Below are 27625 nucleotides of genomic sequence, written 5' to 3'. Positions count from 1 at the left end.
GTGAATTTTGATGTCTTTGAACTTCAATAAAGTCAAGTCCATCACCTTTAACCTCCGCGGAGCGAGGGGGGCCCGAGGGGGACGCGGCTCCGCGGCCGCTCCGCCCCTCCCGCCGGGGGGGGGGTCCCGATTTTCCCCCTTTTCCACCCAAAAAAGCCCCCCCAAAGGTGGAATTTCCGAGGCGCCCGTGACGTTTCGGGTTGAACTCGGCGTTGGCCGCGCTTTGTTTTCGTTGTAAAAGCGGGGCCGGCTCCGGGGTTATCGCGGCTTTGGGTGTAAAAGTTTTACAAGGGGGTTTTTAAAATTAATTTATTTATTTTCCTTTTTTTTTTTTTTTTTTTCTTCCCCTCTTTTCTTTTAATTCCTGCCGGGTTTTATCTCATTAAAAAAAAAAAAAATCCTCTTTTCTTTTAATTCCTGGGGTTTTTTTAATTCTTATTTTCTTTTAATTCTTATTTTTTATTCCTATCTTTTAAAAATCCTTTTAAAATCCTTTATTTATTCTTTTAAAATCCTTTATTTATTCTTTTTTAATTCTTTTTTATTCCTTTTTTGTTCCTTTTTTATTCATTTTTTATTCCTTTTAAATTCCTTTTTAAATTGTTTTTTAAAATCCCTCTTTTTTTATTCCTATTTTTCAGTCCTATTTCCTTTTAATTCCTATTTTTCCCTTTTTCTAAATTCCTGTTTCCTTTTAATTCCAGATTTTTGAATTCTTCCTTTTTTAAATTCATTTTTCAATACCTATTTTCTTTTAATTCCTCTTTTTTGTTTTAATTCCTGTGTTTTAAAATATTTTTTTTTATCCTGTTCTTTTAAATTCCTATTTTTTCATCCTATTTCCTTTTAATCCCTATTTTTTTATTCTCAGGTTTTTAATCCCCCCCCTTTTTTTTTTTTTTAATTCCTTTTCTCCTTTTTTCCTCATTCCCACCCCATTTTTGGGGCCCTTTTTCCCCCCTCAACTTTTCCCGTCCCAACAAAAAAAAAATCTCCCTGCTGAGCCGAGGCGCGGCGTTAATGAGCCCCGCGCTAATTAATAATTAATGAATTCATTCCCAAGCTCTCCTCGGGATTTTCCCTCCCCAAAATTTTTGGGAGCAGCTCCGGGGGCGATTTTGGGGGGAAATCTCGGGAGGGGAGGAGGAGGGGGAGAGGGGCCGGGGCTTAATTGGATTTTGGGGGATAATTGGGGGGAGGGGGAGGGGTTTGGCTTCTCTGGAGAGAGAAGGAATTCTTCAAAACGTAGAAAAAATAGAAAGAAAAGGGAAAAAAAATATCCAGAGGGAAGAAAAAGGGGGAGGAAAGGAAAAAATGGGGTGGGGGGGAAGGAAAAGGGATTTAAAACGAGTAAAAGAAAGAAAAAGGAACGAGACGGGAAAGGGAGGGAGGGGAAAGAAATGAAGGAGAAAGGGAGGGAAGGAAAAGAGGAAGGAAAAGGAGAGGAAAGAAACAAAGAAAGGGAAGGAAAAAGGAAGAAAAGGGGGGGAAATGGAAGGAAAGGGGGGAAATAAAACCCAAAAAGAGGCAAAAAAGGGCAAAAGAAGGAACCGGAGCGCGGCCGGGCCTGGGGATCCCTCGGAGCTGGAAACGTTGGAATTTTGGGATGCGGAGATTCCCGGGGGCTCCGCGCACCCCGCGCACCCCGGGGCAGGCGGCGGAACCTCCGCGGGGGCGGAAAATCCGCGCTGGAGCCGCCAGCAAAGGCCTGGAGGGGGAGAATTCCCCACCTTGGGATCATTCCCGCTTTTCCCGGCTGGAGCTGGCATTGGGCAAAGGCGAAGAAAGGGGGGGGGGGGAACCGATTTATTGGGAAAAAAATGGCTTTTTTGGCCAAAAAAAATCGCTTTTTTTGGCACCCGGCCTCGGAGCGAACATCCCTGAGCGATCCCGGCGGGAATTCCTGGATTTGGGGGAGCTGGGCGGATTTTTCGGGAGCGATCGCAGCTCCCGAGGGCTGGGAATCCGAAGGAAGCGACCCCGAGCCGGGGGGAACCTTGGTGGCTTCATCATTTTGGGGGGAAATGCGAGGAAATTGGGGTTTCCTCGAGGAAATTTGCGGCTGGAATATTGGGAATCCACCGGGGGAAAAAAAGGAGGAGGGGAAGGGGAAGAAAGGAGGGAATTTTGGAGGAAGAAAAGCACGGATTTGGGGCGAAATCGACCAAAAAATGGGGTTTTTAAAGCGCTCCCCCCGCTTTAAAAAATGATCCGAAATTGGATGAAACTTCCAGGGAGAAATAGGAACTCGTGGATAATTAATTAATAAACAAATCGATAATTAAATAAATAAATATATATATAATTAAATGAATAGATAGAGAAATAAATAAATAGAGAATTAAATGAATAAACAGAAAAATAGAGAAATAGAGAAAATAAAGAGATCAATAAATCCTCCCAAACAAGGGCGCCTCAAAAACAGAATTGGACTCTTAAAAACACAGAAACCGCCCCAAAACAGCGCCGCAAAAATCGGAATACGCCCCCCCCCAAATTAAATTCCAGCCCCCAAAAAGGAACAATGAAAGAGAGGAAATGAGGGGGATATTGGGGGGAGAAATCAGGGGTTTACAACTGCTTGAAAAGGGGTAAAAAACCCGAATTTCCACGGATTTTGCCCCAAAATGGCGGCGGCTCCGCGGCCTTGGAGTGCCAGGGATGCTCCGCACATGGGAGCGGGAACGGCTTTGGAGAATTCCACAAAAACCACGGGAATGCGCCGGGAAACCTCGCCGGGATCCTTTCATTTCTCATTTCGAGCGGCGCAGCCGGAGCGGGAGCCTTGGGCTCAACCGAAACCCATAAAAAACTTCATTTTTGGGGCGGAAAAAAAACCCCCCCAAATTAAATTAGGGCCGGGAGAACGAATGTAAACATCGCGGCTGCTGATGTGCTACAAGTAGCGGGGGAAATTTGGGGGTTTTGATGGTCCAAAAGGGGCCTCTCTGCTCCCTTTTGATACCAAAAATCTGCGGCTTCTGCTCCAAAGATGTGCCTTGATTTAAACCGGCTGCGAGGGGCGAGCAGAGGGAGGGAGGCGCTCGGGGGGTTCTCTCCGGGCTCTGCAGGCGCGGAAAAATTCCCCAAAAATATTCCAAATTTCACATATTCTTGAAAAAATTCAATTATCCCCTCCGAAATGTCAAAGATGCCCCTTGAAATCGGATTTTTCGCGTCGTTTTCCTGCGCTGGAAAGGCCAAAATTCAATCGGATCCCGTTAAGTCGCGGCTGGTAAGGGGCGATCCTAAAGCCGGGCTTTGTCTCCGCGCTAAAGGTGTGAAACCGGGATTTTGGGGGAATTTTTTCCGTCTCCACGAGGCTCGGGAATGTCAACGCTCCCCTCTCAATGTGAAAATTGCCGTTGGCACAATAATGTTGATTTTAAGGTGGAAAAAAAATCCTTTTCCTATCGTCAGGTTAGGGAAAAATGGGAATTCCTTGAGGTTTGTCCCCAATTCGCAGGGCGGAGCCCCGTTTTTTCCTCATTGTTCTCGATTTTTGCCTTTCATCGTTTGCTCTTCGCCCTCGTTTTTGGTTTATTTCATCATTTTTTAACCTTATAAAAGAGGCTCCCAAATCCACATTTCGCCATCACCTCTCAGCTCCGTAAAATGTGATAAAACAACAAAAATAATTTCAATTTCCCAAGAATTCCCAGAGCTGCCGCCCGGATTTCTCCACCTCTGCTGGCAAAAAAAAAAAAAAAAATCAAAATTTTATTTCATTTTTTTTTAAAGGCAAATTTGAGGTTTGGAAATCAGAATTAAACCCCAAAATTCCGCTTTTTTTGCCTTTTTTTTTGGGGGGGGGGAATGGATTTTAAAGGAGGATCCAGCGCAGGGTGGGGGGTCAGAAAAAAAACCCTTTAAAATCATTCCATAATTCCTTGGATTTGGGTTTCCCGGCGGCGCAGGAAGCGGGGAAAGAGGGATTGTAAAGTTTGATGGATTTCTGGTGCTGAGAGTTTACAGTTTCTAAGCCAACATATAAAAAAAAAAAAAAGGCGTTGGGGTTTTTTTTTTCTTTTATTTTTTGGCGTCGCTGTTATTGTTCTCCCCCCGGGCCATAAATCAGAATTATTTCCGGCGCTGGGAAAAAAAAACCCAAAAAAACAAAAACCAAACCAAAACAAAAAATTCCAAATTTAAGGTGATCATTAAAGGCACCCAACAACTTCCTAGAGGGGAAAAAAAATGGATGTTTGCCATAAAAAAAAAAAAAAAATCCAAATAAAGCGGGGAAATTCGGGAGGGGAAAAATAGAAATTTAATGGAATCGTTAAAGGCACCCAACAACTTCCTAGAGAGGGGGAAAAATGGATGTTTGCCATAAAAAAATCCGAATAAAGCGGGGAAATCCGGGAAAAAAAAATTACGGGGAGAGCTCGGGATAATAATTCACGGTGAAATAATTAGGGAGGGGGGGAGGGGGAGACAGGGAAAATATTCCCGGGATATTTATTTGGGAATTGTGGACATTTATGGACTCGCGGGGATGATGGGTGGGATTGGGGGAGGTGGGATCTCCTCTCTTCCCTCCTCTCCACATTCGCGGTGATGTTTTGGGGGAAATTACGCCTTTTTGGGGCGTTGGGGACACGCGGGGACAACCCCAGGGGGGTTAAAAGGGAAAAATCCTCATTTGTGGGGTTCGTTGGACAAAAACCCCTGAAGTGACCCCAAAATGTGTCCCCAGTCTCCAAGGGGACGAGGAAAGGCAAAATCCCCTTTTTTGGGGGGGTTTATTGGACAAAAATCGTCCTGAAGTGACCCAAAAATGTCCCTCATCTCCAAGGGGACGAGGAAGGGGGGGAATCCCCGTTTTTTTAGGGTTTGTTGGACAAAAATCCCCTGAAGTGACCCCAAAATGTGTCCCCAGTCTCCAAGGGGACGAGGAAGGGGAAAATCCCTTTTTTTTTTAGGGTTTGTTGGACAAAAATCCCCTGAAGTGACCCCAAAATGTGTCCCCTAACCGCAGAGGACGAGGAAGGGGAAAATCCTCATTTTTTCAGGCTTTATTGGCCAAAACCCGCCCTAAACTGCCCCAAAAAAGGCCGGGCTGGGGCCACGCGGCTTTCCCGGGATTGAGGCCATGGAAAAGGGCAGGAATTCCCCCAAATCTGCCCAATTCCAGGCGTTTCCCGCAATTCCTCGCCCTCCCCTTTTTGCGTTCGAGGAGCATTTGGGGGTATTTATTTCCCGTAATTGGAGCGCGGCGTTTTTCCCCACGGGGGTCCCACTTAGGCTGATGAATTTTATTCCTCTCTCCCCCATTAATGAGCCGCTTTTTATCAGACTTCTTAATTATTTTGAACTTTAAGCAATATTCGCTCTCCCGGAGACTCGCGGAGGTTTCCATCCCCCCTTTTTTATTCCCCAAAAATGAATCCCCGGTGCGATCCCGAGGAAGTTTCAGGCCGTAATTTATGAATAATCTGATTTTTTTTTTTTTTTTATTATTTATTCGTCACTTCGCGGCCCCAAGATGCCGATCAGGAACTCGCAGAAGAGCCCTAAAACCTTTCAAATTTCGCACCGGGAGCTCGAAATTGGCAAAATCTGCTCAAAACCCGCTGTAAATCCAGATTTTACCCCCGCAGCGGCCACACTTCCCTAAAATTGGAGGTTTCCAGCACTTTTTTCCCCATTTTTCCACCCATCTTTGTGGGAGTTTCACTCGGGATGCTCCTGCGCGGAGGAGAAAATTCCAATTATTTGAACGGCTCGGGGTGAATTTTTTCAAATTTCCATCGGCAGCAGCAAAACCGGGAGGAGAGGGAGAAAAAAATCGGGAAAAACGCCGGGATAGAGGGCGAAAAAATGGGGAAAAGCCCATTTAATGTGCAGGCAGGTCAAATGTGGGTATCCCAAAAACCTGCAACTGCTGGAGGAAATTCTTGGGCCGCCAAAAACGGGGCGGAAATGCGGAAAAAAATCAAAATCAAACCAGCGGGGGGGGAGGAAAAAAAAAATCAAATTAAATGGGATTGGGAGGGGGGAAAAAGCGGAATACAACCAAAATCCGGTGCTGCTCTTTAATTTCATCACCCATAAATGAGGAAATATCGGCTCCCACACTAAAGTTTTATCCCGAGCTTATAAATATGAGCTGGAATTTTCCCTGGATCCCATAAAACCGAACGATTCCTATCAAAGCGCTTCCCAAAGTCCTGCGCAGATCCCACAAATTGAGGCAATAAAGTCGCAAATCGCTTTTTTTTCCCCTCTCCCCCCCTTTTTTTTTTTTTTTTTTTTTTTTTTCCAAGGGAACCAAATGGCGCCGGAATCCCAGGAAAGCTCGGCCCGGGCTGGGTTTAGGATCGGCCTCTTTTAGGCCTAAAAAAATGGGAATTTGTCGCATTGGATGCGGGGGGAAACTCCGGGAAGGGGAATCGGGGCGATTTTACAGCCCTGGCTTTGCAGAATCTTTGGGAAAACAGCTTTGGAGACGTGAGAATATTTAAGTGGGACTTTGCCCTAAACCGTTACAAATCGCCCCAAACGGTCAAGTTCCACTTTTTTTCCGCCCCTTTCCTCCGCGATTTTCTTTCTTTTCTTTCTTTCCCTCGATTTCATTTCTTCCCCTTTGTCCTTTGTTTTTTTATTCCCTTTCCCCCCCATTTTTCCGCATTCTCCCCTGGTTTTTGTTGGTTTCTCTTTTCTTTTTTTTTTCCCTTTTCCCCCCCCCCCCTTTTTTAAATGAACGCTGCCGTTTTCTTTTTGTTTCCCTTGAAAGTGACTCTGAACCCGCCTCTTTCCCCCCCGTAATGATCTTGAAATTCCCGGACTATTTCCCATTTTATCCATTTATTCCCCATTGTCCCAAACCCCAAACGATGGAAAAACCCCATCGATCTCAATTCCGACGCGATTTAGGGAATAATAAAGGAAATAAAGTTGGAGGGGGAGGGCGCGGCGGCCACGAAAAGCTCCAATTCCGGAGGTTTTGGGCATCAAATTTTCTCCGGGAGATTCAAAATTCCCAAAAAACCAACTTGAGCTGGCCTCGATGGGAATCGCGCCACGGAAAAAGAAGAGAAAGGAAAAAAACAGGGAGAAAAAAAGTAACTTTACTCCGTAATTCGCTGCGGGAAAACGAGAATTGAATTAAAAACTGCAGGAAAAGAATGAGAATTAAATTAAAAACCGCCCAAATCTGGAGAGTTTCGGTTTAAAGATTTTTTTTTTCTTTTTTTTTTTTTCCGCGTGGTTTCAGCGAGTCCGTGGATGGATCGGAGAATTCCCGGAGAAAAAGAGGGATCGGAGGGAGCCAGGCGGGAGCGGACCCAGCTCAGCCCTCGCCGTTCGCCCTCTCCAAGTTCCTCCTTTTTTCCCAAATCCGACCTTTTTTTCCCCCCTCCCCAGCGGGGTTTTCCCCCCTCTCCCTGCGCACTCCACAGATGCCATTTTATCCCAGAAACTTAAGACAGTTCGGGAATGAGAGCGGATAATTAAAAAAAGCTGCTTGGGCAGAGCAAGGGGAGGCGAAGCTGCGGGGAAAGGGGGGGAAAAAGGAATTGAAAAAACAACAACCAAAAAAAGGGGAAATTAAAAAAAAAAAATAATGAGGATTTCACCGTCCTTTCCTTCATTAGGGGAAGCCGCTCGGGAAAAATCCGACCTGCTCCGAGGAGCGGCGGTGTTTCGGGAGAAGCCCGGATGAGGAATTTTGGGGATTATTCCCCAAATTTCTCCCCCCGCAGCCCCCGCCCCTTTTTTCTCCAAAGGGCCGAAGCCAAGCGCGACCCCCAAAGCCCCTCCAGCCCCGAAATAAACGGAATAAAAATAAAAACGCGGCCGAGGAGCGGCGGCGGCTGAGCCCGGAGCGAGATCGGGAGGGGGAGGAAGGAGCAGCCGAGGGAGGAAGGAGAAGGAGGAAGGAGAGACCAGGGCGGGGGTCGCTTGTTGGGAAGCGAAAATTAAACCCCCCCCTCAATTTCAGGCCACAAAAACAGAGGTTTTGACCCATCCACGGAAGCCGGAATTAAATTAAAAAACCCCAACAACAAGAGGGCAAATTTTCTCTTCTCTCCCTTTTTTTTCCCCCCCTTTTTTAATAACTCCACTTTCCCCCCTTTCTCCCCGCGTTGACGCCACCCCCGGGGGGGTGGATTGGGGGTGGGAAATTGGGGGGTTTTTCCCCGTTTTTTCATCCCCACGCGGGGCTGGGTTGGTAAACAAACGGGGCGGGAGGGCAGCGGCAGCTCGGGCTTTGTTCAACGTGAAGGTCCCGGCCGGGAGCGGGCAGATGTCGCTGTTGCTCCACGGTGCCGCTCCCGGTGGCGACAACTTGACCCCCGTGACGTCTCCGCCGTCTGAATCATCAAGGCCATTTTCAATCCTCATTGGCCTGAACATCACGTGGGGGTGAAGGATGGAGGGGGAAAAAAAAAGGAAAAAGGGAAGGGGGGGGGGAGTGAAAAGCGATGCGTGGATAATTATGGGGCTTGATTTTTTTTTTTTTTTTTTTAAATTTTTTTTTTTTCCTCCCTCTCTCCTCCTTCCCCCCTCGCTAAAAAAAAGATGTCAGCCCCTGGCTGGAGTATTCCTCCTTAAAAGCCCTCTCGGAGAAAATGTCATGTCCCAACAATGTGACTCCCAACTCGTTTTTGATGGACTCGTTGAGCCGCGGGGAGAATTTCGCCTCGGGCCAGGGGATGTTCGGGCAGCCCGGCGGCGATTTCGGCTGCGGGGTGATGCGGAACTGTGGCATCCTCCCTTCTCTCCCCAAACGCGACGAGGTTTCCCTGGGATCCTACCCGTCCTACCTGGCTCAGCTCGACACCTGGGCCGACCCCAAAAGCGCTTTTAGGATCGAGCAACCTGTTGCGAGGCAGCTGCCGTCCTGCTCCTTCCCGGCCAGCGTCAAGGAGGAGAATGTCTGCTGCATGTTCACGGCGGAAAAAAGGGCCAAGAACGCCCCCGAAGGTGCCCTGTTCCCCTCCCCGCTGCCCGAATCGTGCCTGGGCGAGCACGAGGTGCCCGTGCCCAGCTACTACCGAGCCGGCCAAGGCTACCCCTCCCTGGAGAAGGCGCAGAATTGCGGCAATTCCGCCGATTTCGAGGCGACTTTTGAAGCCCGGGCGAGCCTGAGCGCCAGGAACGAGCATCTGGAAGCGGCTCCGCCGCCCCCTCCGCCTCCTCCGCCCGTGGTGGAGCGAATTTCGCCCAAATTCCAAGGGAATTTCCCCGAAAACGCCGGCGCGGAGCAGCCGCCGAGCGAAATTAAAACGGAAAAAAGCGGCGCCGCTGGAAAAGGCGGCGCGGCCGAGGCGGAGAAGGAGCTGAATAAAAGCACCGACACCACCAGCACCGATAATTCCGACAGCGAGGCGAAAGGTAAGCGAGAACCGTTCCTTATTTAATCGATTGGAGTGGTTAAGAAGAGAGAATATTCAGGGAATGTTCAGGGAATATTCAGGAACGCGCTCTCTGCCCCGCCGGCTTCTCCCGCAGAAATTGGCTTTGAAATAATCGGGATTATGGAGGGAAAAAAACCACCCAAAACGCAGATATTCTGCCTCAAATCGGGCTGTTTTCAAACGTGTTCATAAATTGAAATACCAGAGCGGAGAAAAGGGAGCAGAGAGCGCGGTCGGAGCGGAAGAAAATCTGTTGTGCGCGTGTTGAATGCCAGAAAAAAGATGGGAATTCGGTGTTTGCGGAGAGCGGGAGTGGCTTTGCTTTGGAATCGCGGAGATTTGGGGCTCTTGGGGAGGGGTTGTTGTGATTTTTTGAGGCGGATGAACCCCGATTTTCGCCCCTTTTTCAGGGGGAATTCTCCATTTCCGCGCGCGAGGCGAGAATTGGTTTCCTCTGGCGTTGGCTCGGGGTTTAAAAAAAAAAAAAAAAAGGATTAAAATAAAAATAATGGAAATGAAAACGCGCGGAGAGGAATTCGCAGCTCCAGGCGGGAATTGTGGCTCTTCCCAGGCTTGGGAAGAGGCTCAGGGAGAGGAAAAAGCTTTTTTTGGATTTAATTTTTGTTGTTGTTGTTGCTGACGAACCGAGGTCTCGTTTGCGGAGGCAAAAAAATGTTTCTGTTGTGCTGAGCAGATGTTTTAAGTTTGGGATTTTTCCGAGGCGAGGCTTTGCATGGAAGGCGCTCGGATTTTTCGCTGGAGAGGCTGGAAATCTGGGAATATTCGGGGTTTATTCCCCCCTTAAATCCAAGCTGGGTAAATCCAGAGGCGGATTCAGCGAGCGGGAACGATGGGAAGGGATGGATTTGGGTTTTCCGGGGAAAAAAAAAAAAAAAAAAAAAAAAAAACCCAAACCAAAAAATCTGGAAAATCCCGCTCGGATCTAAGCCTGGCTTTGCCTGTGCTGGGTGGATTAAAATATCCTCAAATTCAGGCTCTGCTCTCTTGTGGACTCCCCAAAAATCCTGGCCCCCCAACAAAACCTCTCCTTCCCCATCAAAATTGGCCTTGGGAGAAGCAGAACCCAAAAATTCCTTTTTTTTTTTTCCCTTTCCCCTTCCCCCGCCCTCTTTATTTTATTTAAGAATTCCCATTTCTGTTTTGGGGTCCGGAGGGGAAATGATTTGATCCGACAGCTGAGCTGCGATCACACCCAGCAAAAACCCACAGAAAAAAAAACCAAACAAAGGGGAAAAAAAGCAAAGTCAAGGTTATCAAAACGCTGCAAACTTAATCTGCACAAAAGCGCCTTCAACGCCCGCGCCGGGAGAGGTTTTGGTGCGAGATAACCCCAAAATAAAGAGGTTATTTTGGGCTGGATTTGCGCTGTGGGTGGAAAGAACTGGAAAATAAATAAAGGGAGCGGGTTTCTCTCAGCTCGGATGTGGAATTTGGAGCGGATGCGCGGGGCTGAGCAGATTTTGGAGCTTTTTTGGGGTCGTTGTCACCGAGGTTTCACGTTTGGAAGGGTCCGAGGCGATTTGGGGAGGATTCGGGCGGTTTCTGTTCCTGGCGCTTCGTCGGGAAACCGCTCAAAGCTGCGATTTTCGTTTCCGTCGAGCCCGAATTTTGTGGTGTTTTTTAACTAAAAATCCCTTTCTGGTGGAATTTCAGCATTTGGGGGAGGGGGCGGAGAGCGTTCCAAGGGGATTCCCAAGGTTTGGTGGCATTCAAGGTTCTGGGGTCAACCCTGAAGGGCGAACCCCAAATTTTCACGGATTTCCCCCAAATCCGGTGCCGAGGATTTGCTGCGATTCTCTTGGATTTTCCCTGGGATTCAGGCTCAGATCCCGGCCGGGGATTTGGTGCCGGAGTTTTTCCTCCTCATGACCAAATTCAAAGCCCAAGGATCCGCCGGTGTTTGTTTAGGGACGTGTGAAACGCGGGCGCCTTTCCCGAAATTCCTCCAAATTCCCCCCGTTTGTGCCCTCGCAGCTCAGCCGGGCAAAACCTCCAGGGAAAGGCTGCTCGGGAGCAGCGAAAATAAATTTATTTCACCCCAAAAATATCCCCAGAACGCGCCCATTCCAGCCCCTGGATGAGCTGGTAAAGGATGGGGGTTTTGGGGTGATTTGGGGAAGCCCCCAGAGCTGCGGCGGACCCCACAATTCATCTCTGACCGCAGGGAGTTTTTAATTAGCGGTGTTTAATTGCCGTGGGGGAGGCAGGAGATCTTCACCCCGCGACCTTTGCGGGTTCCTCGGCGGTGGAGGTGCTTTCCCCACCCACTTCTTCCCTAAAACCCCCTCTTTTTACCTCCTCCAATCCCCATTTCTCTCCCCAAACCCCGATTTATCTCCCCAAACCTCGATTTATCTCCTCCAGACTCGATTCTTCTCCCCAAAAACCCCATTCCCCTCCCCAAACCCCGATTTATTTCCTCCAAGTTCGATTCTTCTCCCCCAAAACCAATTTCCCTCCCCAAAAATCCCGGTTTCCCTCCCCCAAACCCCAAATTTCCCTGCCCCAAATCCCCATTCCCCGCCCCAAACCCCAACTGATCTCCTCTAAACTGGATTCTTCTCCCCCGAAACCCGAAATTTCCCTCCCCAAAACCCCTTTTCTCTGTCCAAAACCCCCATTCCCCTCCCCAAACCCCAACCGATCTCCTCCAAACTGGATTCTTCTGCCCCAAAACCCCTTTTCTCTGCCCAAAATCCCAAATTACCCCTCCCCAAACCCCACCTGCTCTCCTCCAAACTGGATTCTTCTCCCCCAAAACCCCTTTTTTCTGCCCAAAACCCCACCTGCTCTCCTCCAAACTGGATTCTTCTCCCCCCAAACCCCTTTTCCCTGCCCAAAACCCCAACTGAACTCCTCCAAACTGGATTCTTCTCCCCCCAAACCCCCTTTTCTCTGCCCAAAACCCCCACTCCCCTCCCCAAAACCCTGAACCCAGCGCAGCCAGCGCATCTCTTTTTTTTTTGTTTGTTTTTCTTTCCAACCCCCCACCACCTCTCGGCAAAAAGACCAACCCACCTCCACAAACGCACCCAAACATCTTTATTTTAACGCGATTTTTTTTTTTGGGGGGGGGGGGAGGGCGGAAAAAGAGCCGTCTCAGCGCCTCGCTGCCCCTGCCAGGGTCTCTCACGCCGGGCTGTTATTTTTAACAGAGGACATAAAGGCGGAGAACGCCACAGGAAATTGGCTGACGGCAAAGAGCGGAAGAAAGAAGCGGTGTCCGTACACCAAGCACCAGACGCTGGAGCTGGAGAAGGAGTTTCTGTTCAATATGTACTTGACCCGAGAGCGCCGCCTGGAGATCAGCAAGAGCATCAACCTGACGGACAGGCAGGTCAAAATCTGGTTCCAAAACCGCCGCATGAAGCTCAAGAAGATGAACAGGGAGAACCGGATCCGCGAACTCACCTCGAATTTTAATTTCACCTGAGTCGCGTCCTCCTCGCCCCGCGCAGCGCCCGGAACCGCCCGCGATTTGTGGTTTTTTTATTTTTTTTTTGGGGGGGTGCGGGGTGTTTAGTATCTATTTTATTATTATTTTATTATTTTATTGTTATTTTATGTTATTTTATTCTAATCGCCCCCTCGGGTAGAAAGGCGAGGCGCCCACCGGCAAAAAAAAAAAAAAAAAAAAAGGAAAAAGAAAAAGAAAAGAAAAAGAAACAATCCCAAAACGACTGAAATAAAATCAAATCAAAGGACCTCGAGTGATTTTTACAGAGGGAGAAGACGCAGCGCTCTGAGCGCCAGGAGGAATTCTGCACCCGCGGTTTCTCGGTGGAAAAATAAAAGGTGGAGACGGTCGCTAAAAAAAAAAAAACCAAACCCGACCTTATCAGATGCTTTAAGTTATTTCCGTGCAGCACAAGGCAGAAGGACTTTCCCCCCGGTGTGTTTTGTACGTTTAGGAGGGAATAAATGCGTCCCGAAGTTGTTTTTTTTTCCCCCCCATATCCTAGCGTAGCCTGCCCATTGTAAAATAAAAACGGCGAAAAAAAGGAAAAAAAAGATGTATTTCATGGAAGTGTCTGTAAATTCAAGTTGCAGTGGGGACACCTCACGCCCGGCGTTGTGCAGTTCCTCCCAGGGAAAGCGATGCCATCCATGAAACAAAATATTTAAGGGGAATAGAGAAGAGGGGGGGGAAAAAAAGAGGGGGGAATAAAAGAGAAAAAAAAAATTAAAAAATCGAGCAGTGTTGGGTGATCCGCTGATGGGGGGGAAAAAAAAAGAAAAAAGTCCATTTCTCGTGGCTGTGGTATTTAAATATATCCTGTACGTGTTATCCTTTGCATGTATCTTCCTTTATGGAGCGAAAATAAATTTCATAGAACCGTGGACGAGCGGGTTCCTTAAAGTGTTTGGGTTTTTTTTTTTGTTGGTTTTTTTTTTTGGGGTGAAGAACCACTTCTTTTCCATCTCCCCCTCAACCCCCCCCCCTCTATATAAGGGTTTTTTTTTTTCTTTCTCTCTCCTCAGGACTCATCCTTTTAAGGCTTCCAGGAGCCTCTCCTGGCGGGGGTTTTTAATATAAGCGAGAGCCCATAACGTTGATTTAAATATTATCCAGGTGACCACAATAAGTCAAGGTCATAAAACAGTAATGTCAGGACAGTCTCGGTAAGCGCTGGAGGTGGATTTTATGATCTGCAAATATAATGTGCCGCAGCAGTAAAAGATGCATTTAAAGGTGACTGTGGAGGAGGGAAGGGAGGCAGAGCTGAAGCAGCAACCTTGGGATGCGCAACTCCTCCGCGCTTTGGGGTTTTTTGGGAAGCCGCGCGCGCTCCCCGCGGGCGCTGCCGAGGAGGGATCGCCCTCCCTGGGAATACACCTCGGAGGCAGCGGGATTTGGGGTGGCAGCCGCAAGGTAAGGCAGGCGATTTCTCTCTCCGCGTGGATTTCTTTTTCCTCCCCCTCCTCCGCGCCAAAGGTAAAGCGGCGGAGCCGCGCTCAGCCGCAGCTTCTCCGGACGTGCCTCAGCTCCGCGGCTTTCCTGGAGGATTTGGGGGCTCGCCCTCCGCGGGAGCGGCTCCCTGCGCGCCTGACAGCGGAATTTCCGCGGGGGCCATGCATGCTGCAGGACGGATCGCGCGGATATTCCCATTTTCCCCCGGATTTTCTGCCCCAAAGCTCCCTTTCCTGGAAACTTCTTTGCGCGGAGTTGGCTCGGAGAGCGGCAGCGGCTTCGCTAAACGTGGGAATTGGCGGAATGTCGGGGTTTTTGGGGGGGACCAGGAGGGTTTGGAGCGTGCGGAGGTGCCAGCGCTGCTGGCAGAGGTGCCCGCGGTGCCTTTCTGAGGAGGATGCTGAGCGCAGCGCGGGCACGAGGTGATTTTATTTGGCTGCTGGCAGCCCCGCTGGCCGCGCAGGGCTCTCGGGGAAGGATTTTTGGGGCTGGATCAGCGCGATTTGGACGGGAGAAGGTCAGGACGCGGCCGCTTTGGCAATGAGAGAGCGCAGCCCGCAATAATTCAGCATTTTCGAGCTGTTCTCGCCCCAAACGCCTCCGCCGCCGCCGCGGCGAGCAGCGAGCCAGCGCCGGTCACAGCGATTTCATGGACACATTAAAGATGCCGCTTCGGGGCTTTTATTTTTGGGGGTTTCCCTTCCTTTCTCCCGGCCCCCAAAGCATTTTCTGGGCTGCGAATTTCGGCCAGAGACGGGAGGGGGGCGAAGGGAGACCAGCAACAAAGGGGGCGAATTTTCTTCTTTTCCTCTCCTTTTCTTCCTCCTTTTTATTTTTCCCCCCACCTTCCTCCCATCCCTCTTTTCTCTCCCTCCTCCTCCTCCTCCTCCTCCTCCTCCTCCTCTCGCTGTCTGCTCTCCCTGGATTTTTTTTCCCCCTCTTCCCTCCTCTCTGACAGAAAATGCGTGGATCTTCCGCCCCTTCCCAGCGCAGCTGATCTGTGGTTTAGGTAGTTTCATGTTGTTGGGATGGGCTTTTAGCTCGGCAACAAGAAACTGCCTTAATTACGTCAGTTCGTCTTCATCAAGGGCAGCACTCGCAGCTCCGCCGGGCGCGCCCCGGGGCGCTCCTTGCGCGCCCCGCGCAACTCGCAGCGAGCGCCGGCCACCCTAAAAAAAGCCCCCCAAATCCCATCCCGTCCCCACCGTGATGGGGATCAGCACCAGCACGACCTAAACCTTCACCGACCCCCTCCCGGAGATTTTTGCCCTTTTTCTTTGATTTTTGGCCCCTTTCCTTTGAGTTTTTTGGCCCCAATTTCCCCCCTTTTGTTGCTGAAATGAGGAGGACAAAGGCAGCGCTTTTTGCGCTTTTCCACCCCAAATTATCGGCAGCGATTGGCAGAGCCCCAGCACGGGGGTGATGCCTTTAAAAAAGGAGATGAAAAAGGAAATAAATCATCATAATAATAAAAATTAAAATCAGAAATCCCACCCTGTCCCCCCTCCCCGTGGCGGCTTCTGCATTCATACAATTTTTTAATTTTTTTTTTTTTTTTTTTGAGCTGGGAAGGCGATTTGGGGATTTTTTGGGGTGAGGAGGGGTGCTGGGGAGCGCTGATTTTTTTTTTTTTGGGTGGGGGTTGTGCTGGTGCAGGGAGCTCCCCTTTTTCTGCTGATCCCCCCTGGCACCTAAAAAAACCCTCCAGAACTCGCAGCGTTCCGGGGAGGTGAAAACGGGGGAAAAAAAAGCAGAATTTGGGGGTTTCGACTTCTCCTGCTGCCGGTGTCTCCAGGCAGGGATTAAATTCAACATCCCCCCCTTTTTTTTTTTCCACGCTTTAATCTGGATTTCCAGCCCCAGGTTGCTCTGGGAAGCCAGGATTGGGAATTTGTCTGGAGTAAAAACACCTAAAAACCTCAGGAATTGGGGATGGAGGAAATCAGGCGTTTGTGTCACACGAGTAGAGGGGGAAAAGTTGCTCTTTTACCCCTTTTTCCCCCCTCTGGGAAAGTTGGGAAAGTTGTGCCAGCGTTTGGATGCCAAAAAAAAGAAGGGGGGGAAAAGGAAAACTGAAGGAGTGAAACAAAGCAAAAATCGCGGGGAAAGAGGGATCGGTGAGGATTGAAAATGCCAAGAGGCGAAGGTGAACGGCAGAGGGGGAAATCGGGAATTCCGAGAGCCCTTTGCTCCTGGTTTTGGGCGGATTTGCGCGTCCTGGCATCCCAGAAAAGCCGCCCCGTGCCGGGTGTCGGGGAGAGCTTGCACGGCGCAGGTTGGCGCCGAGGAATTGAGGCGAAATCTCGGAGTATTTGGGTTTTTCGGGGCCGGGCTCGCAGGTTCGCTGCGGGCAGGTTGAGCTTTGGCCGCAGTGGTGGTTTCTAGGTGCTGCTTTTGCTGGTGCGTTGTGATTTTCCCGTGTTTCCCCCGCTTTTGGCTTCCCCCCCGCGAGCCTGAGGGCGAGCTTGCTGTGGCAGGAGTTGATTTCGATTGCAGAAATCGCGATTTTCTCCATCTGGGGCTGGGAGTTGTGGCCCAAAGGAGAATAAAAGGAATGAATCTTTGAATATCTGGGTTTTTATGCTCTGTTCGGTGTTAAAAATGCTCGGGTTTAAGCTCGGAAAATGCGTCAAGTGTTGCTGGTTTGGGGCAGAGCGCTGCTGGTTTGGGGTATTTTCATCAGCCCGGGGGGCAAAAAAACGGAATTAAAAAGTGGCTAAAAGGGCAAAAGAAGCGGAAAATAAAAAAGAAAAGAAGAAGAAAAAAACCACCCCGCACTCCTTTAAATTAATATTTCAACAGGGACAAGGTTGATTACTGGTACGTTTAACCATAATTATTTGATATTAGTGCTGTGATAATTGAATGATTTAAAGGATTCATTACATGTATGATGAGTTTTGCCTTCTCGGGATTAACAATCTGCAGATTTCTTCCCCTTTTTTCTTCGAACAGCGTGAACCAGACAAACCAATTTCTATTCTGTGCATATTAAGATTGATTTTTATTTCCGAGCCACCCCTGGAGAGAGAGAGAGAGAGGAATAAAAAAGAAAAAAGCAGCGAAACTTAAAATATGCTCAGCAACCCCAACCCCAGAAACGCCATAAAAAGTTAAAATCTCCCCCACTGGTTTTTAATTATGATATTGGAGCGGCGGAGGGGCGCGGGGGGGGATTTATGGCTCCGAGATTTTCCTGGGATGCGCCGCTTTTTTATGGAAAACCAGGAGTAGTCACAGGGACCGCACGCTGCTCTCCGCGTGTTTGACATTTCTGCGCTTTTCCCCTCCGCTCCCCGCGCGTTGATTCCGCGTTATCAGGGTCGGATATTGGCGATATCGCCAATTTGGCGGTGCCTGATGTTTTTTTTTTTTTTTCTGGCGGCTTTTCCTGGAACGCTCCGCTCCCAGCAGGTGGAATTTCGAATTTCGAAACCTGGAGGTTTCTCTGTGTGGACGAGCAGCGCCCTGGGGGGGTGGAATTTATCCTTTGCTGCAGGGGGGGTGTGGAAAAATCAGAAACTACCTAAAAACAGCCCCCCCAAAAAAGCAAAAACCTCCCGGAAAAAGCGCTGGGGTGGGGAGAAGCTGCGCTGATGAATTCCCTGTATTTTTTGGGGGGGAGCTGGGATTTATTTTGGCGGCGTTCGCAGGGATTCCATCAATTCTGGCTCCTCGTGGGCCTTGGCTGGTGCGGATTTGGGGGAAAAGCCCCCCCAGATCTTTGGGCAGAGAGGAGCCGGGAAAGGGCCTGAGAAATGCTGGGAATGGTGGGGAAAGGCAGGAATCGCCCCAGGCTGCGGCGCGGAGCCGCGGGGGATCCGCGCAGGTACCGGCCCCGCACTGCTCTCCCCGCACCGCGCCCCGCGGGGCAGCTGGGATGGGACAGATCCCGAAAAACCCATCCCAAGGCTTTTTTTTTGGGGGGGGGGGGGGGGCCGGGAAGCGCCGGCTTGGAGGGGCGCGCGGATTTCCCGCAGCAGGCCGGAGATGCTGGGCTGGAATCCATCGCCTCCAGCAGCCACCTCCGTCCTCCCTCCGCCCCGCTCCTCCCTCCCCCGCCGCGGTTCGGGGCTTTTTTGTCTCCTCCGAGGGCACCGGGCTCTTCCCCAACACCTTTGGGGCTTGCGGGGGTGCCAGGAGCGGGCAGACAATGGGATTTCGCAGACACAACTCGCAGCTCGCGCCCGTGGTTATCTATGCTAATTACAGCCTGTCTGACAGAAACATAATAAATGCAGAGGCAGAAAGGATGGAAAAATGTTTCTCCAGGCAGTGCTCGCCTCGCCTCTCTGGGTTCAGGCTTGTTCCCCGCTCCTCTTTTCATTTATGAGTCGGGGTTTTTTTTAGGGGTTTGTGGGTTTGGTAATTTTTTTTTCCCCCCTTCTCTTGACCCGCCGCGCGCATCGCACCCAAAAAAAAAAACCCCGGGCGAAGCTGGAGAGAAACGCGGATTTTGCGCCTCTCCGCGCTGCTCGCGGGGCTTTGGGAACATCCGCAGGAGGCTGCGGCGGGCGCAGACCTGAAATTTTATTTTGGGGGGGGGGGGGGGAAGAGACCACAACGCACTTAAAGAAATCGTTCCGAGCTTTAATTGCGGCTCGGAATTTATTGTCCACCCGCGGTACCTCCAGCGCTGGAGGGACAGGAATTCTGAGCCGCAGACACGAGGGGGGGATGCGAGCGGGGGGGAGGCACCCGAGCAGGTAAAAAACTCCCGCAGCGGAATTTTTCCGGCGGAAAAAATGGGAATTTTTTTTACCTCCGTGGCTCAGCTCGGCGTTTCCAGCGGGTAATTCTTGTCCCGGACAGGTTTTCCATGGGAGGACTTGGGATAAATGGGATTTTTTTTTGTTGTTTGGTTGGGTTTTTTCCCCCCGAGGATTTTAGCAGGGAGGGAAAGGCAGAGGGAGATCCGCGGATGGCCTGAAATTGATTTTTCCCCGCATTTATTTACTCCGAGAGACAATCCTGGGATAATCAGAGGCACCGGGAAATATTCCGCAGCCTCTGCCTCCATTGTGGGCAATTTCCCCTCTTTTCTGGGTTTTTTTTAGGGAAAGGAAGGACGAGGCAGGAACAAAAGGGAGCGAGCAAGAACTTGGGCAGGCAGGAGAGGAGAGGAAGGGGACGGAAAAGGGACAAAGAAAGGCAGGAAAAGGGAACTTTATTCGGGATGAAGGTTGGAAAAGCGGCCGGGAGCGCCAGCGGGAGCTGCCCGAGGGCTCCTTTCGCTCGGCCAAGGCGGATTCGCCTTCCCCGAGCGGGGCCGGGGGGGCCCGAGGGGCGAAAACGCCGATTTCGGGTAAAATCCGACCTTGACTGTGGGAATTGAACCGCGGATCGGGCATGGATTTGGGATTTTTGGCCCCCCCGCGCTGTCCCCCCTCCCCCGGACCCCCCCGGGACCCGCAGCATCCCCGGGGGATCCCGGGGTCCGGGGACCCCGCTCGGGGCCCGGAGGTGCGCTGGGAGAAGGGGGAAAGCTCCCGAGCTTCCCTCAAATCCCGGGCGCCTCCGGCTGCCTCTGCCCGGCCGCCACTTCCCGCAAAAAAAAAAAAAAAAGAACCAAAAAAAATCCCCAAAAGAATTAAAAAGCCAAAAAAATCCCCCCAGAAGCAGCGTCAGCGCGGCCGCGAGCGGGTTTATTTCTTTTATTTTCCTGTCCTCACTCTCCTGCTCCTTTTTATTTCTTCATTTTATTTTATTTTCTAATTTTTTATTTGGGTTATTTTTTTGTCCCCGTTCCTCCCAGTCAGGGCAGAATTTCTCGGAGCGAAGGCGAAAGATTTGGAAGTGAGGGAGGCAGATCCCGGCTCGGGAGCATTTTTTAGGGACAAGGGCAGGATTTTAGCTCCAAAAAGGTGCCAGAAGTGGCCGGGACGGGGCTCAAACAAAGGCTTCATTCTCTGTAACCTCACCCGCTGCTCTCCTTCCTGCTTTTCATTATTATTATTATTATTATTATTATTATTATTATTATTATTATTATTATTTTATATTTGAATTTTCTTCTCTCGGCCAGGAAATAATAAATCTGAAAACCCGCGCGCTGCCGGGGGCTGAGCTCGCTCGGCGCTCTCGGAGTTTCTTTTTTCCCCCCGCGGATTCCAGAGGGGAGGTGAGAGGGAAGGAGCAGGGATTCGCCAGGCAGGGATGCGACGGTTCCACCCTCACTGCCAGGAAAAGGGAATCTCCCCTAAAAACCACCCCCGGAGCCGCAGAAAAGCTGCGAGCCCCAACCTGGGAGCTGCCGGATCCCAGAGCCGGAATTCCAGCCGGGATCCTGGGAAAGGGGAATATTCCCGGAGCTCGCTGCTCCCCCAGAGGACTTTTCCCCCCAGAACTTTGCCCCCATCCACGGCGATGTTTTCGCCTCGAGACGAGCGGGAAAGGGACGAGATTTTATAGGGAGAAGTGGAAATTTTATGGGGGGGGGGGGTCCCACCGTGGTGAATTTTATGGGGTTTCCCGTCGTGGTGCGGGATTCAGGGGGGGAACCGCTGCCTTAAGCCGTGGCTTTAGCCTCAAACCGAGTTTTTAGCCTCAAAACCTTGTTTGAACCTCAAAAAGACCTCTGATTTCAGCCTCAAAACCGCGTCTCCAGCCTCAAAGCCGAGGCTTTAATTCGCTTTAAGGTGAAGCGTCCCCATCCCCGCTTTGTGCTGCTCCATCCGCGGCCGCCCCGCGCTTCGCGCTGCGATCCCGAGGGGGATTTTTAAAAAATTCATTCCCCACCCCACGCCGGGGGAGGGCGGGGGGGGTGGGAGGTGAACAAATCCCGCGTTCCGCGGGTTTTCCATGTGGAAATCCAAGGAATCCTCGCCTTTGTGTGACACCGACATCCGCGGCTTCATTCCGTGACCTTGCCTGGCCGCGCTGGGCTCGCAAAATCCGCTCCTCGCCCCAGCTCGGATCGCTCCTGCTCCTCCCGCCGGTCGCCTGTGGGGTTTTCCTGACAGAATTCCCTTTTTCCCCCCGCTGGAGAAACCTCCCGGTGCTCCTCTCCCCTCATCCCGCTCCGTCTTCGCTTCCTCTCTCCCTCCTTCCCTCTCTGCCTCTTCCTCCTTCCTCCCCTCTCTCCCTTTCCCGGCTGCTTTTGTCAGGATTTCTCCTTTAAAGATCCCCCCCAAAAGTGGGAAAAGCCAGGCGGATTTTCCACCCCCTCCCCTCCACCAGGAAGCGTTTGGAAAATGGGGATAAAGAGAAGAATAACGAGGATGTTTTTATATTTTTTTACCCCCTCGTCAACGTAAAAATACCCCCGAGTGGAGGCCGGTGATTGACAGATAAATCGGGCTCTGGGAAGGCCAGGGAAGACATCCAGAGCCCGCTGGAATATTTCCCTTTAAGGGCTCGCAGAAAACAGGAGCCTCAAAACGGAGCGAGGCAGAAATTCTGGCGGGGGGCAGCGAGGCGAGGACTTTTTGGGCAAAATCCGGAGTTTTCCGAGACAAATCCCTGGTTTTAGGTGAAAATCCCATTTCCCCCAGCAGCTCTGGGACATCCATTCCTTCATTTTTTGGGTTTTCCTGGGGTGCGGTGCGGGCTTTGCGCGGGGGCGGACTTTGGAGGGGCTGGGGGGGATTTTCCTGCCAGTTCCGCTCATTTTGGGCTCTTTTGCCCGGTCCCTGCCTCAATCCTTGCCTCGATTTTCCTCAGCCCTCTCCTCCTGCTGCTCGCGTCTCTCGTGCAGCATAAAAAGGGGGAAAATGAGTGAAAACCGCGGGGTTTTGGGTCCGTGGGACTCGAGCAGAGCCACTCTCAGAGGTGACATTGGGGACACCCCCCCAGCGCTCCGCACTTTTCCCTCTCCTCCCCAATTTCGCCCCATTTCCCTCCCAGCTTTAGGAAACCCGAGCGGTTGGAGAACCCTGGAGAAGGCAGAAAATCCATTTTCCAGGGGGGTTCTGTCTTTACAAAAAAAAAAAAAAAACAAAACAAAAAACCAAATCCTGAGAGATAATTTCATTTTTAAAGGGATTTCATTTATTTTATTTTATTTTTTTGCTTCCGAAGAAATCGCCCAAGTCCCTTCTTGGAGACTCCACGGGGCGGGAGCTCTTCACCTACCTGTCTTTCCTTACAAAAGCAAGGTTATTCCCTCAAAACGCAGCCGGGCTACCGTGGAATTTTTAACTCTCCCAACTTCTCCACTCGCTTTGGCGCAAAAAACCCAAAAGTTTCCGGGCGTCACCCAAAAAAAAACAAAACCAAAAAAACCACAAACCCAAAAAGGCAAAAATAAAACCATCAAACTCATGTGCCCAGCACACGTCGCTGCTTCCTCCTGCCACCAAAAGCTCCCTCGCGTCCCCCCCCGAGCTCCCGCGAGCTGAAAACTCCGTCCTGCGCTTTTATTTAATGAACGACACATTTATGAACAATCAAATGATCCTCGTAAAAATTTTATTGAAGGACATAAAAAACATCCCCGGCTCCTCCTCGCCCAACATCGCAGCCTTTGCCTCGCAAAAGCGCAGCTTTCCCTTTTTATATTTTTAATTTTTTGGGGTTTTTTTTTGGGGGGGGGGGTGAAGGAGGGGGTTTATCATTATTATATCCTCCCTCCTCTTTTTCTAAAGCCGCCTAGAATTCTCCATAATTTTATTTTTTTCGCTGCTGGAGAAGCTCCTTCCTCCAAGCAGGACCCCGCGGATCCCTGGAGCAGCCCTGGCGAGGAGACAGCGCTGCCAAAGATGACAAAAGCCCTTTTTTTTCCCCCCTTTTAGGCTCCGAGCTTCTCTTCCCCCCCTCTCTCTTCCCCTCCCCGGCTCCGGGTGGGGATCCCACCTCCAGCGCACTTCTCCGCTCGCCCCTTTTCTCACCGAAATTCAATTTAACGCGTCCATTAGAGCCGCGGGAGGAGAGGACAGAGATAAATTACGTCAAGAAATAGTTCCTGGGCTACCTTCCACAATTACCTTCCACCTTCTCTGCCTCTCGCTCGGAGCATCGGGGAGAATCTCCCCCCTCCCAGCCCGCGGGGCTGAGCATCCCCCGGCCGCCGAGCAGCCGAGCATCCCTCCCTCCTCCTCCTCCTCCTCCTCCTCATCTCCGCCCCCGTTTCCAGCCGCTTTTTCTTTTTTTTTTCTTTTCTTTTTTTTTTTTTTTTTTTTAAGGAAAAGCCGGGTGGCGTTATGAGATTTAAAAAAAAAAAAAAAAAAGGGAAAAAAAAAAACAGGGGATAGGAGGGGAAAAAAAAAAAAGGGGAAAAAAAAAAAAAAAAAAAAGCCCTGCGGATTGATCCAGGCGATATTTTTGGGTAAATACAATCACGTGAGGGCGGCAGCCAATGGCACAGTGGGAACGGCTGAAAAAATAATTACCTGCCCTGATTGTTCTATGAGCAGATAAAAAGTACACATACACTTCATACAATAATCTTATGAATGTAAAAGAGGGGGCGAGCGAACCATGTCGGCTTCGGGCCCCATCAGCAACTACTACGTGGACTCGCTGATCGGCCACGACAACGAGGAGCTCTTGGCCTCGCGGTTCGGCGGCCCCGGCGCCGCTCGCCCCGCAGGATTAGTGCCGGACTGTGGCGACTTCCCCTCGTGCAGTTTCGCCCCCAAACCGGCCGTTTTCACCACCTCGTGGGCCCCCGTGCCCTCGCAGCCCTCGGTGGGCTACCCCCACCCGCACCCCCCGCCCCCGTACGGGCCGCAGGCGGCCGAGCCCAGGTACGTGCGGACTTGGCTGGAGCCGCTGGCCGGGGCCGTGTCCTTCCCGGCCTTCGGGGCTCGGCCCTACGGGCTCAAGGCGGACGCTTTTGGGGGGAGAAGGGCGGAGTGCGGCCCCTCCGACGGCCGCGGCTACGCGGATTTCATGTACGGGGCTCCCGGGGAGCTGCGAGACAGAGCGGCGCAGACAATTCCGTCTTCCCCGGAGTCCGAAGCCATCGCTTCCAGCAAACACAAAGAAGAAAAGCACGAATTAGACCCCAGTAAGTCCAAGTCATTCTTGTTTACGACCGCGGAAGGCATTACGGCTTCCAGGACCCTACTCAATAAAATGAAATTACCTTAGAGAGAGAGAGAGAGAGAGAGAGAGAGGAGAGGGACAGAGCCCGACCCTAAAACTCCAGAGCCGCAGGAAGATTCTGGGGGTTTCAGCGAGTCCACTTTGTTTCGGGCTCTTTGGGATGTTTTTCACCCCCCCCCCCTCCTTTTTATTCTTCTCTATTTCCCCCCTTTTTTAAAAAAAGATTTTTATTCCACTGACGGGGCTGCTTTGATCCCCACCCCCTTTCCAGGGGGGGAGAATTAAACCAAAAATAATAATAGTCATCATCATCATCATCATGATAATAATAATAGTTCTAGAGGAAGAGCGTGCGTGTGCGAGAGAGGGGTAAAGCGGAGGGAGAAGCCTCTTTGGCTCCCAAAAATTCCCACTTTCCAAGAACAAGGAAGAGTTTGGAGATGCCTGGGAGCGAACGTGCGGATGTGGGGGTGGATTTTGGGTTTGGTTTCTTTTTTTTTTTTTTTTTTTTTTTTTTTTTTTCCCAGGGAGGGGAAGGGAACATCTCTGGGTGAACGCAGAGGTGCCCCCTTTATCTCTTGGAAAAATCAATAAAAGCTCCGGCGGCGCGGTTATTCCTAAATTATTCCCCCCCCCAAAAAAATCCTCCTCCACGTGGGAATAAAGGGAAAGGTGGGAGCCTGGGGAGGGCTGCAAAGGAGAAAAAGGAGGAAAATCGGGATTTTAGAGGCAGCTGAGGGGGCAGAAGGCAGCGAGCGCAGGGCACTGGAGCTGCTGAGGAGGGAGGGGGGAAACTCCCAAAAAAAACCCCCCAAAAACCCCAAACCCGAGGCGGGCATCAGCAAAACCTCGAGCACTTCCAGGGGCAGCGATCAGGTAACGGCCGCTGCAGGAAGAGGGCGAAAATCGCCTCAAATCACCCCAAAACCTCGCGCAGGCGAGCTTGGGGACACTTTTGGGGCGACTTTGGGGCCAGCCCCGGCCCGAGGACGGGGGGATTTGGGGGCGGCGGGGCGGTGACAGCCCCTGGGCACCGCGCTGGCAGCGGGGCTGGGCTGGCACCGCTGTCCGTGACAGGCGGGCCGGTGCCAGGCACGCTCGGGATGGGAATGGGGCGAGGAATTCGGGGGGGAAAAGCTCCCCTGGCTGCCCGGAGCATCCTAAAAACGCCCGCGGGGGGAAAAGCTGCACCCCCGAACCAGCGGGGCGAAATCCCTTTCAAAAGGCAAAAAAAAAAAAAAACAAAAACCCCCTAAAAATCCGATTTTTGCGACACCCCGCGTGTCATCCCGAAGATATTAAAAAAACCCAGCGCGGCTTTGCAGGTCCGGGAGAGCTTCTGGGGAAAGTCTTGGCGAGCTGAGGTTGTAAAAAGAGTTTATGGGCCTATGAAATGGTGGGAATTTTGACTTTTTATGACTACGTTCTTCGATTACCGCCAGCAGCAGCAGCCGCCATGTGGAGAATTATTATTATTTTAAACCCATCGCGCCGGTTTTATTTTTGATTCTTGATTCTTGATTTTTTTTTCCGATTTTTTTTTTTTACTGAAAGTTTTGTTGTGGTTTTTTTTTTGGTTTTTTTTTTTTTTGTTTTTTTTTTTTAACGTGAGAACGGCAGCGAAAAGAGAAAGGAAATGACCCCCTCCAAAATAAACAGATTAAACCCTTGTGAAGGTCACTTAAAATATTTAGGTAAGAGCTGCTAATTAAACAGGTTCTGGCTGTAGGGCGTGGAGGGGGGAGGGAAAAAATTTTTTTAAAAGGCCAGATTTGTAAATTGATATTTTCCCCAGGCCCCCCCCCAAAAAAAAATTAAAATATTTTAAAATTTAAAAACCATAAAAAAAAAGAAATATATCTATAAAAAAATCTTCTTTCTCAGACAACCCCGTGGCAAATTGGATTCACGCGCGCTCCACGAGGAAGAAACGATGCCCTTACACAAAATATCAGACCCTGGAACTGGAAAAAGAGTTTTTATTCAATATGTACCTCACGCGGGACCGGAGGTACGAAGTGGCGCGGGTGCTGAACCTCACGGAACGCCAGGTCAAAATCTGGTTTCAGAACAGGCGAATGAAAATGAAGAAAATGAATAAAGAGAAAAGCGATAAGGAACAGCAATGAGAAAGTTTGGCGGAGAGAAACGAGGGTGGAGAGGAAAAAAAAAAAGAAAAAGAAAAAAAACCAGCAAAAAAAAATACCGAAAAAAAAAACCAGAAAAAAGAGGGGAAAAAGAGGATAATGATGATAAAAAAGGGGTGAAACGTTTCTGACTTTGAATGTGCGGATGAATGTTTAGCGTTAGAGGTCTGGGGACTCGAGGCTGTTCTGAAATGCGACTGAAAAGAGAAAAAAATAATAAAAGCAAAATGCCCGGGGGGGGTTTGGTTTTCTCTTCCTTTCTTCCGCCTTGCTCTGCCCTCAGCAAAAGCGACACGAGAAGTACTTGAATTTTTATTTTTGTGGTTTTTTTTAATTATTATTATATTTTATTTCCTAAATTAAAACTTCATCCAGTATTTTGAAATTTTTTTTTTTGAATTTTTTTTTTTTTTTGGAATCCCGCGAGCTCGCGAGTGAATATTTTGTACAAAAAAAAAAAAAAAAAGAGAGAGGAAAACAACAAAAAAGGAGAAAAAAAAACAAAACAAAAAAAGGACTGGAGGGAATGATGGCTCTCGATGCTGATGTTCTGTCACGGTGTTGAACGTTTCTGCTGTACCGATTTTGTGTATTTTATTCTCGTCTCAGACCCGTTCTGTAATATTTGTTCTGTTGCCTATTGTAGAGCAGCTCTATGTAAATATACCTTAAACAAAAAAAAAAACCAGAAAACACCCGAAAACAACGAAACAGCAAAAAAAAAAATCGGCATTGGAGGTGTCTTTTTCTTTCAAAGCAGCCCCGGGGCTCGGCCCGAGCATCCCCGAGCGGGTTTTTTTTTTTCCTGCATTTTCCATGCCCGAAACGCGGCGGTAAAAAGGCGCTGAGGTAAGGGTTCTGCGCGCCATCAATTTGGAGATTGCGATAATTAATTGTGCTAATTTACGGCCGCGGGCGATCGAAGGATGTGCTGGGGAAAAAAAAAAAAAAAAAGGGAAAAAAAAAAAAAAAGCTGGATGTGGATGCTGGGAATGGATGGAGGAGCTTGGCACGAGCGGCCGCTGATCCAGGGGCTTCTGCAGGCCTGGAAAGGAGGGGGAAAAATAGGAAAAAAGAAGAAAATGAAAATACCCGCGGTGGGGGAAGGAGCGGGGGGAGGAAAAAGGAGCCGGGAAATCAGCGCGCGGCGGCCACGCGGCCGCAAATTTCGGGGCGGAAAGGCCAAAAAAAAT

At 50.1% G+C, this 27625-nt stretch overlaps 2 protein-coding genes across 2 annotated transcripts; both read left to right on the top strand.

The window, feature by feature from the left end:
- Positions 1 to 8576: 8576 nt before the first annotated feature.
- Positions 8577 to 13015, top strand: HOXC10 (homeobox C10). The gene is made up of 2 exons (XM_068997675.1): positions 8577 to 9342; positions 12542 to 13015. Exons 1-2 carry the CDS (start codon positions 8577 to 8579, stop codon positions 12817 to 12819), a joined length of 1044 nt encoding a protein of 347 aa, XP_068853776.1. The 3' UTR covers positions 12820 to 13015.
- A 10644-nt stretch (positions 13016 to 23659) lies between these two features.
- On the top strand, positions 23660 to 27141 carry HOXC9 (homeobox C9). Its single transcript, XM_068997666.1, has 2 exons — positions 23660 to 24247; positions 26170 to 27141. The coding sequence occupies exons 1-2, from the start codon at positions 23716 to 23718 to the stop codon at positions 26412 to 26414; spliced, it is 777 nt and encodes a 258-aa protein (XP_068853767.1). The 5' UTR covers positions 23660 to 23715; the 3' UTR covers positions 26415 to 27141.
- The last annotated feature ends 484 nt before the right edge of the window (positions 27142 to 27625 follow it).

This window comes from Aphelocoma coerulescens, chromosome 29 (genome assembly GCF_041296385.1).
Source record: "Aphelocoma coerulescens isolate FSJ_1873_10779 chromosome 29, UR_Acoe_1.0, whole genome shotgun sequence".
In the NCBI taxonomy this organism is placed as follows: domain Eukaryota; kingdom Metazoa; phylum Chordata; class Aves; order Passeriformes; family Corvidae; genus Aphelocoma; species Aphelocoma coerulescens.
Note: the sequence above shows the minus strand (reverse complement) of the source record. Positions and strands in the feature narration are given on the sequence as shown.

Excerpts from the sequence above, each read along its gene's own strand:
- HOXC10 (XM_068997675.1), top strand. The coding sequence starts at position 8,577 with ATGTCATGTCCCAACAATGTGACTCCCAACTCGTTTTTGATGGACTCG. Across the intron at positions 9,343-12,541 it reads TTCCGACAGCGAGGCGAAAG|AGGACATAAAGGCGGAGAAC; the intron begins GTAAGCGAGAAC and ends TATTTTTAACAG.
- HOXC9 (XM_068997666.1), top strand. The coding sequence starts at position 23,716 with ATGTCGGCTTCGGGCCCCATCAGCAACTACTACGTGGACTCGCTGATC. Across the intron at positions 24,248-26,169 it reads AAAGCACGAATTAGACCCCA|ACAACCCCGTGGCAAATTGG; the intron begins GTAAGTCCAAGT and ends CTTCTTTCTCAG.